Source organism: Falco punctatus (genome assembly GCF_963210335.1).
Source record: "Falco punctatus genome assembly, chromosome: 4".
Lineage (NCBI taxonomy): Eukaryota > Metazoa > Chordata > Aves > Falconiformes > Falconidae > Falco > Falco punctatus.
In genome coordinates this window covers 33299238-33310598 of record NC_137583.1, presented here as the reverse complement: position 1 = coordinate 33310598, position 11361 = coordinate 33299238, and the positions used below count along the sequence as shown (strand labels likewise).

Genomic DNA, 11361 nt, shown 5'->3' with positions numbered 1-11361 from the left:
GGGCAGGAAGCGCGCCCGGCGCTGGGCAGCGTTCCCGCGGGCGGGGCGAAGAGCGCCAGGTGGCGGCCCGAGCGCGGGGCGGCCCGGGCTGGCGCCGGCACCAGCTGAGGACAGGAGCTCGCCGGAGGCGGGGGACCGCGGCGGGCCTGGCCTTTCCTCAGCAAGAGGGAGTGCGGCGGCAGGGGACTGCTGGCCGTACCGCCGGGTGCTGCAGGGCCCGATCGTTCCATGGCCAAAACGCCCCTTTTCTACAGGGCAAACACAGCGCAGTTAATTTCATTTCCGATTCGTTCAGAGCTGCCTGGCAGCTGAACAGCGTAGTGACTTGAAGAATCAGTTACCAATATTCGAGTGAGCGGAGGTTATCTTTATTGGGCAGCGCTGGGTGCATGGGGGATCGCTCCACCAAAATCATGCACACCGAGAGAACCTTTCAGCCCACTCTTTATACAAGTCACTCATGTCTATTCATTAACTTTCCGGGAACTCATTAACATATCTCACACCTGGACAATTAGCACATTCCGTTCAAGGACCCAGTATATCTTCAAGTTAACAACATTAACATATCTTGTGCCTGGACAATGTCCTTGAGGAGTTGTCTCTATGCAGACTCTGTTCCTTAGTGGTCATGTTTAAAGTCTCCATCTTCACCACGCTGCATGTACAACAGGAATCTAAGACCAAACGTCCCTTCTAAAGATAACCAACCCAAGGACTTAGCAGTCTGTGCATCCATCATGTGGCAGTAAGTGTCCTTGGACATCTCCCGACTTTAACTAAACATTGGTGCGTCATCCTTTAGATAAGTGGTACAGCATTCACTATTCAGTAGAAATGCTTTATTTTTAGAGGTAAACCCCGAGATTTGAAAGAGGAGATGTACGAGTTTAAATGTGTTGAAGGAAGAGTCAGCCAGCATCACATAGTGCAGGTAATCCTTTCTGCATAAACAGATACATTACGTTTATTCTGATTATTTTTTGGCTTTTTTGTCTGCCACATCTGACAGTTTCATTTAACTAATAAAATATATAAGAAGCTTCTCTGTTACTTTCCAGTTCTCATTTTAGCCAAAACACAGTGTGAACTAAATGGTAAGTAAAAACAGCTACGTGGCAAAAAAAATGTATCACTTTGCTTCTCTATAGGAGTATGAACTTTAGGAATCTGACTCAACTACATTACAGAATTGCTTAAATAAACACCGAGGTAAGGTATAAAAAATACAATTGAACATCTCATTCCAGCAGGTCATTTAGAAAAATGTACCGGTAAGCTGAAAGAGTATTTCTTGAGGATTTTTTCACTTTTGTTATTGCTTTGGTTCCTATAATCACTCAGTGTATATTTACTTTCAGTGCTAGTAGTGTCATTCTGGATAGTCCTCACCAGCCTCAGCAGTTGATGGCTTACTTCAGGAGCCAATTCAGTACTGCAGGAGCACTGTGTGGAATAAAGATGCAGTAAGATTGCAGTAATTTAATATTTTATATCTGTACTCGAAAAGTGAATGGTGTAAGCAAGAGAGAGACGACTACTATTTCCCCCTAGGCTGGTTGAGTCAGTGTGCAGCTCTGTCAGTCCCTGCGGCCATGCCATGGCTGCAAACCCTCTGGGTACCTGGCCCGATGGACTGCCTTCAGTGAGAGAGGGGAGGCGCAAAATGGAGGGGGCAGCCTCCGATCAGGGAGAGAAGGCACAATATAGTGGAGATGACCTGCTATGTTGGAAGTGAGGCACAACATGGAGAAGACTGCTTCGTGTCAGGGAGTTGAGGCACAAAATGGTGACGATAGCCTCCTATGAAGGAAGGGAGGCACAAAATGGCGGAAGCAGCCTCCCATGAAAGAGAGGAGGCACAAAATGGAGGGGGCTCCTTCTTGTGAGAGATGGCAGGCACAGAATGGAGGGGGCTGCTTTTTGTGAGAGGGAGTAGGCACAAAATGGTGGAAATGGCCTCCTATAAGGCAGGGGAGGCACAAAATGGCAGGGACTGGCTCTTCTGAGGGAGGGGAGGCACAAAATGGTGGAGATGGCCTCCTATGAGGGAGCTGAGGCACAAAATGGGGAAGGATGCTTCTTGTGAGAAAGAGGAGGCACAAAATGGTGGCAACGGCCACCTATGAAGCAGGGGAGGCACAAAATGGTGGGGACTGCTTCCTGTGAGGGAGAGGAGACACAAAATGCTGGAGATGGGCTGCTATGAGGGTGGGGAGGCACAAAATGCAGAGGGCAGCCCCCTGTGAGGGAGAAGCGGTGGCCTCCTGTGAGAGAGGGGAGGCACAAAATGGGGGGGCTGCTTCTTGTCAGGGAGGGGAGGCACAAAATGGTGGGGGCTGCTTCTTCTGAGGGAGGGGAGGCACAAAATGGTGGAAATGGCCTCCTATGAGGCATGGGAGGCACAAAATGGAGGAGACTGATTCTTGTGTGGGAGGGGAGGCACAAAATGGCGGAAATGGCCTCCTATGAGGCACGGGAGGCACAAAATGGAGGAGACTGATTCTTGTGTGGGAGGGGAGGCACAAAATGGCAGGCACTGCTTCTTGTGAGGAAGGGAAAGCTTAAAATGGTGGAATGTTTGGCTGCAAGGGAAGGGAGGCACAAAATGGTAGAAATGGCCTCCTATGAGGAGAGGAGGCACAAAATGGGGGGAGCAGCCTCCTGTGAGGGAGAGGAGTCACAAAATGGTGGGGGCTGCTTCTTCTGAGTGAGGGGAGGCACAAAATGGCAGGGGCTGCTTCTTGTGAGGCAGAGACACAAAATTGAGGGAGCCACCTTTTGGGAAGGAGGTGAGGTACAAAATGGTGGACATAGCTGCCTGTAACGGGGGGGGGAAATAAAAAGGTGGCAACGGCCTCCTATGAGGGAGGGGAGGCACCAAATGGCAAGGGCTGCTTCTTTTGAGGGAGGTGAGGCACAAAATAGTGGGGATGGCCTCCTGTGAGGGAGCAGAGGCACAAAATGGAGGGAGTAGCCTCCTGTGTGGGAGGGGAGGCACAAAATGGTGAAGATGGCAGCCTGGGAGGGAGAGGAAGCACAAAATGGGGGAGGGCAGCCTTCTGTGTGGTAGGAGGCTGCCTCCTGTGTGGGAGGGGAGGCACAAAATGGTGGTGATGGCCTTCTGTGAGGGTGGGGAGGCACAAACTGGAGGGAGCTGCTTGTTGTGAGGGAGGGGAGGCACAAACTGGAGGGAGGTAATGCTTGTGGGGCACAAAATGGAGGTTCTGGCTGGCTGTGAAGTCTGGTGAGCCATGTGGGCAGCCATGTTGAAACCCTGTCTGGCAGTTTGGAGTTTGAATATGTGAATTCATGTGAATGTGGAATGTTTGTGCAGAGCTCGTCACCATATTTGGGTGTGATCTTTCCTGCCTGAACGCATGGTGTTGAACCCAAACCTCTGAAGAGCTGCACAGCTCCTCATGTGTGGACTGCACAGGTAGAAGCAACACAGCAGGCTGTACCACAGCAGCAGACAGAGCATTTCTAGTCAGTGCCAGCCAGGTCTCAAACAGCTGTAGGAAATATTTCCAAAACTGCAGAGAGAATCTGATTTATAATTTAATGTAGGTGTTTTCAGAGAGGTCACAGCGGAAGGTGACTCCTGCCTCTTGCCAGGACAAGAAAGCAGGATGGGGCAAGCCCCTGCAGTGCTTAGCTCCATGGAGTTTTCCTGAGCAGAGGCTGAGTAACTATCAGGCCAAATGTGTCGGGATGAGGCATCCAAATACAGTAATTCTTGCTTCCTATGCAACAGCTGAGTTAAAATTCATCAGTGTGCACAGATCGGCCCTTTAGAGTTAAAAGTCTGTCCCTTTGAAGGCTGCAACCCAGATGAAACAATTTCTGGAAACATCTGGTGAGGATTGAATGTATCAAATAAAAATGGCAAAGTCCCTCTTCTTGCTTGTGCTATACTATGAGGGTGGGGGGTGATCAGGACTGCAGGCCAGAGGGGAAGTTTAATTTCTTTATACTACTCACTTAAAGCAAAACATAGAAATTCTTAAAACTGGTGGTATTTATGGTCAAATTAATTAATTTCTTACCTAAGGAATTATAAAACTGCAGTGACTGGATTTGGTTTGTGTTGGGTTAAACCTTTAGGTATGTGTTTGTTCAGAACACGGACATCCTGCTCTGTGACTAGGATGCCTATTTACTGCTGTAATACAAATACTGTGCAAGGGATATATTGTGGTGGCATGTATGGTTGGACAGTAAACACTTAACTGTAATTGGTGATTGCTAAGGAAGGTGTGCCTGTGTCAGATTTTCCCTAGGAAGGGAATTAATGTATATGTAGTGATTGCTAAAATATAATTCTGCTCAATGCAACTTCATCTGTAGCTTGACATCCTTTTTTTGTGGAGGTATTTATGAGAATCTACAAAGAATATGTGATAACAGATTCAATTAAATTATTACATTTCTAGTGTACAGGGCAGGAAGAAACTTCATTTGTGGTTCCAATTTCATCCCATCCTCTTAATTGTATGTGCAGTAACACCACACCTTGACATTTGCAAAGTGGCATCAGATCACCCCTGAGTTTGAAATGTGATTCCTAGCCCATGATTACGTAAAATTAAACTGCTGCATAAGTACGTTGGGAATTTAACAGGACAACCCTTGCTTCAAGAGACAAATGATTAACAACTTTATGAGTGCTTTCCAATTTATTAAAAAAAATTACATAGGAGTAAGAAATGGTATCGTGTGGTCATACATTTTGGTTTGTTGAGCCTATTTCTAGGTACTATTTTGAGCATTTCCGTCAGCTTATAGTGGCAGACTTAACAAAAAAGTATAGTATAAATCATTCTGGGTGTTAGAGCTGGCAGCTCTAAATAAATACAGCTGACAGCTCAAATAGCTGTTCCATTGACAGTATGTGGTCTAAATGTGTTAACAAATGTGTAGACTCAGCAGTTTGGGATTAGTTTAGCAAATAAATTACAAAATAGCGCTGTGATCCAGCAAAAAGTACAATGCTTGTGTATCCCTGGCCTGCACGCTTTGTTAATACTGTAACAGGCCTTTGTAGCTCTATGTGAAAATACAACACTGCAGCTAGATGCAGGGGTCCTGTTAAGAGTATCATTCATCTCCCCCGAATTTCTTCTTAGTATGATGTCAAGGAATATGAGCAACTGTCTGTGTATCGTGGTGAGTAGAGATGGGTTAGTAATGGATGTATTTGCTTTGCAGGATCAGAGATTTCATAAAAGAAGGTAGCAACTTTACACTAGCTCTGTTTATGATTAAGGATGCAAAGTTACTGAAGAGCAATAAAACCGGACTTTCATGCAAAACTTGAGACATTTAAATGCTTTGATTTGTTTAATGTGTTTAGCAGGAATGCCTAGTGTTGTTACTAGCCAAGAACACATTTCATTTTTTGTGAATGTCCTGTGACATTCATATTATGCTTTGAGAATCTCCACGGGTCTGATCCTCAGCTTGTGTACATCTGAGTAACTCTGTTTAAGTTGCTGATACTCTAGTGATTTATGCCACGTGAGCATATTTCATAATTCTAAGAAATATTGTTAAAATTCAGTCAGTTTGTATTATTTTTGCACAATAAAAGGAAAAATGTGATGACCATATTAAATTCTCATGTGCACTGAGTATACCAGCTAGAAACAACTTGTACGCCAAATTAAGCTACTAGAAAACATTTTGAAATGGGACAAAAATTCTGTTTTCAATCATCAACTGTTAAGAATTGTGGATTTATATATATATATATATATATATATGTTATATATATATGTTATTTTTAAAAGCAGTAGATGTTCCTTGGCTGGCTTTCCAGTACTTGGCTCCCAGAAGTGTAGATGGCTGCAGAGAAGTTGTAGAGGTGAGTACTCAGGGATGAATCATTATAGATTTTGCAGCTGTCTAGAGTGTCTTGGAGGATGGCACTCCATGAACTTTTCTCCACACTGAGTAAAGGAGAATTTTAATTTATTTAACTGCTTTTGCTTCAGTGATGAACATGCTTGAAGCCAACAGGAATTTTTCAATTACTGTTTTGTTAGGTTTGCAAAATACAGGTTGGGAGAGAGAAAAGGGCCTAGCATATCTGAGCATTAGCTACGTGGACTCTGTCTTTGTTGCTCTGAAAGATAATATAGCCCTTCTTGCAAGTGCATTCAGATTCTTTAATCTTTTCCCCAGAAATAGCTGGTTATCTCATAAGCAGTGCATCTCTGGTTTTGGGTTGGTTGGTTTTTTTCTGCACAATTACCAGTATTTACAGAGACTTTTGAAAAGAAAAAAATGCAGTTAAATTTGAATGTAGTCATTTGCAGCAAAGGAAGAAATCCATTGAAACTGCGGTAACTAAAACCATTCACTTTGCTTAACAGGCTTCTGTTGTGTTCTACTGACTCCTACAAGCTGTGTGTGTATGAACTACAATATATAGCACTTGTTAATGTTGAAATCGAGTGAATATATAAATATTCCTTCAGAGGATCTGAACGTATTTCTTTTCTAATGACTGAATTGTTTGTTCATAAGAAGACGTTTCTTCAGCATCCCCACAGATGGATGCCTTTGTGAAGGACATTTTTAATATGGCAGACATAGCCCAGAAATACTGGGTAGAGTACACCGGAGCTTTCTCGGCATGCATTTCCTCAAATTCTTCCTCCACATTTTTAGTCCTCTGTATTGAGAAAACTAGAAAATACCACCAAGAAAGTATCTTTAGCTTCCCCTCTGCTTTTTAAAGCCTCACAGTTATCTGAAACGTAAGTTCACATAGACTTCCCTTTTAATCCTTTCTGCAGGAAAGCATGTGTTTTTTACTTTCGTGTTCTCTTAGTTGGCTACTGTAAAATAAGCAGTGTGAAGATGCAACAATCTCATGCAGATACCACTTATTAAGCAAAAACATATGACTGCTTTTCACTTGGAAGTTAGTGAGAAGTTTTATCCTCACTTACCTCACAACTGTATCTGAGCTCCTAGTCTTTGACAAAGACCTGAGTGTTTTGAGAACTTCAAGCTTAATCCAGAAGGCCTATTGTAAACAGAACTCCCACTGATTTCAAAAGATGTTCCATATATGAAGATCTGATAAGATCAAGATCATGGAAGGATTAACACTTTTAGTTGAAAAATTCATGTTTCAGTGTAGCAGTCAGAAAACCAGACACAAGCTACATTATATAATTAATTTTTATTGGATATTTTTAAGGGAATTGTCTGCTAAAGTAGAGTTTAGAACATGGTAAATGGTCCACACAATGAAAAAAATCAGTCAGTGTTTCGTTATGTTGCTAAGGCAATGAACAGATACTGTCAAGATAAATAAGGGGCTCCTGATTTTCAAGGTTTTGGAGTGTCTCATGCAGATTCATCTCAATTCTATATTGTTTGGTCCTTTTGAACCTCTAAGACTGCACCATTTCCTGGAATTCTGTGGAAGATAGGAGAATATTTACAAAAGAAATATTAAAATGAAAGGATTAGGAGTTAAAGATTAGTGGTTTGTCAAGGCATTTAGAATAGGAGTGAACAGAAAACAGTTACCTGATAGATGACTATAGGGCAAGAAACATGTATGGAAGAGAGATTGCCTAGGCTTCCTCTTCTAAACAACAGATGGAAAGGCAGTGGTTTGCTGATATTTATGAGGAATAATAAAATATTCAGGGTAGTTTTAGCCTTTTTTCTGCATAATAATGATCTTAGGCAAAAATAATGGAATGGCTAATACAGAATTTGAGTAAGAAGTAGTTAGGAGCTGAAGTAAAAGAATTAGAAATGAGTCCATGTGTCTTATTAGCTGTTGGTAATGCTTCAGCAGTTGAGAAGTGTTTATTTAGAGCTCAGTCTGAAGCCATAAACATTGTGCAGTTCTATGTGTATGATAGTGAAGTATTGTGTTGTACAAGAAGACATTGTTTGGAAGAGCTTTTAAATATTTGGCTTCTGTGAGTTAGAGTATCTGATCAGTCCCGTCCCTGAATGACTGTGTCAGTATATAGATTGCTTCATAAATCATGTCTGTTTATTCTGGCACATTTCCTAAGGAACTGGATTTAATTCCTTTCGAAGAAAGAAACAGAAGAGTTCTGTCTTCCTAAGTGCAGTGAGCTAGGGAATCTGCACACCAGCACATTCCCTGCATGCTATTCCCTAAGCCCCTTTCATGCTTGTCTAGGCAGCTTGCTTCTCTCATGGGGTGAATTGCCATTGGCTGCAATGCTTTTGTCTGAGTGTGTGCTTCCTGTTCAAAATGGGACACAGAAATATGGAATTACGAGATCAGGAGGTTTCTGCACCGAGCAGCCATTAAATCACACCGGTATTTCCACAGGGTGAGTGCAATATGCTGCTTCCTAAAACAGCTGCTTCTTCCTATCTGGTCCTTAACCTGCCACTGAAGATAAATAGCATCCATCCCCATGTGGAGAGCCTGTTGTGGGATCTTCTGTCGGGGTAGTGACACTTGATCATTCTGTTCTCCTTATTATGCAAAACAGATACCGAGCTACATGCTGCTAGCTCTTGCATATTGTGAATTATTTCACTGACTAGTGGAATTTCTGTTGGGAAATAACTGCTGTAAATGACCCAACGTATATGCTGTTGATTCTCCTGTGCAGAGCTGGTTCTTTTGTCTTTGATTTTACATTTGTGTATTACAAGTCATGCTAGTGCTGCCTTAAATCAGAGCAAGTGGGAGGAGAAATAAGGGGCAGTCCCTTTCAAAACAATTGGAAATCTATGAATGGCAATGGGAAAGTTCCTTAGAGCAGCTTAGATGGTTTTTTTTGACTTGCTTATGCAAAAGAGTTGCAGAGATGAACCTGTAAGATTGGGGACTGATTCTGCCCTTAAACAGGTTGCTACTGCAAGGGTTTCAGAAAAATTGCTGGAGGTGCACTAATGTACGTATCATTGACATAAAAGAGAATCATGAATCATTACAACACATCCTGAGAAGCCTTATTCTATCTATAAATAAGTTAATACCTTCAGCCCCAATTTTACCATCCCCATCATGATCTGCAGCTGCCAAGAAGGTCTTGGTTTCTGAGGTGGTTAACACTCTGGCTCCACACTCAAACCTCTGAAGGAAATACCTAGGAAGAAAACAACTTTGATTACGATTTTCACAGAATATTATTCTTTTATGCTGTCTGTATAATAAAACTGATAGCTATCTATAAATAAATAATTTAAGATAAATCTTAGCCATAAACTTTTCTGCTTTTTAAACCTAGCCCTGATACAATTGATTCTGCCTACTAACAAAATCCAGCCCTGGGCATTATTTTTTTATATGCGGAGCATTAAATGGAGGTGTTATTAATTTGTTTTTCTCTCAGGATTGTCTACTTAAATACACCTTTCACAATCTGCTGAAGGTTTTATCAACTTTTAGCATAACTTGTGCTCTCATTTACAGAACAGTTACAGAAAGAAAAAAGTGCTGATTTTGCATAGCCTCTAAATAGTTAACAAAATCCTTACTTGAGTTCATCTTCCTCAATAAAGCCACTTTGATCATTGTCGAGAATCCGGAAGATCTCCTTTATTTGGCTGCTACTCTTTTTAGACATCCCACTGATCTGAAAGAATTTTTTGGGACTAAAGGAATCTGGAGCTGAAAATAAATTAATAAATAAATTAACCCCAGACCATTGCATTCACTGTTCCTAAATGGTCTGAGGATACTGCTTTGTTACATTTTAATTGTTCTAAACATGAACGATAGATAAAGGCTGTCAGAGAATGAATTTTGCCACACTGCATCATACCCTCCTAAACATTAAAAAAAAATAAAATTACCTGGGCATAAATTACAAGCTGACAATATAAACTGATCATGAACAAATATACTGTGACAGCTAAACAGAGAGACTACAGAAATCTGTTTACAGTATGCACTTGTTCAGTATTCCTTTGGGACTGAATTAAACTTGCCATGTTTATAGATTCTTAGAGTTTTAATTGTTTTCTCACCTTGGCAGTCCCGCAGAGCAGCAGCAATATCAGAAGGGCTTAGATAGTCTGTAAGGCTCATTTTAAACCTGTGCAAAATAGTATATTGCAAACAGATTTGTGAAATGCAAATGTGTTTCAAAGAATACTATATGGATAACAAGACTTCTAAAGGTAGAGGAATCTAATTGATCAAACCAACATCGCTGCTATTCCTAAACAAATTAGAAGATCTAGTACATTACCTCCTTAAAAACAGCAGTGCTGAAATAATACTTTTTAATTACATGGATTATGTAAATGATATTGTGAGTCCATGATCAATTTTTTATCATTTACCTGCATCCTATTTAAGTACAGCACATTTTAAAACTCGTTAATGTAATTGTTAATCTAATAACTAGTTTAGCTGGAAGGCATAGCATCTGGCAATACAAATAACAGTATATGCAGTAGGAAAAAGAAAGTCAGGAAGGTTTGCTTCTGTTTTCTCCCCCAACAGCTCTGAAGAATAAAAAGAAAACTGATACTTATCTATGTAAGATCCATCCGTATATAATACCAGCAATTAAAATAAGAATCTTAGAACAATGGTGTTCTAAGCTCTGCACAGCTGCTCACCTTTATAGTTTTCTCAGCTAGGTAAAGGAAAAATAGCTGAGGAGATTCCAGGCAAAATAGTAATGTTGGCTCTGGGTTGCCACTCTGTCTTATAAAGGATTCAAAAGGTGACAATAACCACTACTTAGGTTACTGTTTCATGGATCAAATGTTTGCTTTGAGACCTAGCTCAAATTTCTTCCTCAACTAATTAAACTTTTCTTTCTATTTTTATCCTAAGATAATATGGACAAGAAGAACAGTCTTTCTAATAAATCTACTTGTGCTTAATTAAGTACAACTCTGCCATTAAAACATAGCCTTTCAATCTCCAAGTATGCTTAAGATTTTCAGTTAACCTCTGGACCTTAAAGTCACTCATTGGAAGGTGACTCCAGCAGTCAAATCCTTATAAAAAGAAACTAGTTTGGTTACCCTAAGTCTGTTGATCCTTTGGAATGTAGAAAGGAAGTTGGAGATGAAAGATCAGAGGTGACAATGTGCCATTCTGACAAAGATAACTTGTCACTAGGATAGGGGAAAGCATGCTATGGTTTGGGCTGATCTTTGTACGATAAGCTTCATTTCATATTTCCTGACCATTTTCTAAATTATAGTGCTGTCCCTAAGCAAGGGTAGAACAGAAACTAAGGCCTTCAGCAACAGCAAAACTCTGAAACTAGATAAAGCTGAATAGGGTAATCTTCTTGTCTGTATTCCTTGTAAGATTATGTATAATCAGATGGCCTACTTAATAATTTATTTTGAATATTTTAAATTATATTAAATCAA

The 11361-nt window shown here is 41.1% G+C and overlaps 1 protein-coding gene across 1 annotated transcript; it reads right to left on the bottom strand.

Annotated features, from left to right (window-relative positions):
• Nucleotides 1-241: 241 nt before the first annotated feature.
• Nucleotides 242-10706, bottom strand: LOC308062577 (parvalbumin, thymic CPV3). Its single transcript, XM_080384263.1, has 5 exons — nt 10591-10706; nt 9991-10058; nt 9499-9631; nt 8998-9107; nt 242-7435 (listed from the first exon to the last, which is right to left on the bottom strand). The coding sequence occupies exons 2-5, from the start codon at nt 10049-10051 to the stop codon at nt 7410-7412; spliced, it is 330 nt and encodes a 109-aa protein (XP_080240389.1). The 5' UTR covers nt 10052-10058; nt 10591-10706; the 3' UTR covers nt 242-7409.
• Nucleotides 10707-11361: the final 655 nt, after the last annotated feature.

What these genes read in the sequence shown, in the direction of transcription:
- LOC308062577 (XM_080384263.1), bottom strand. Translation starts at nt 10,051, where the DNA reads ATGAGCCTTACAGACTATCTAAGCCCTTCTGATATTGCTGCTGCTCTG. An exon ending in ATTGAGGAAGATGAACTCAA is followed by an intron (nt 9,108 to 9,498) that starts GTAAGGATTTTG and finishes TTTTCTTCCTAG; the next exon opens with GTATTTCCTTCAGAGGTTTG. An exon ending in TGGTAAAATTGGGGCTGAAG is followed by an intron (nt 7,436 to 8,997) that starts GTATTAACTTAT and finishes TATCTTCCACAG; the next exon opens with AATTCCAGGAAATGGTGCAG.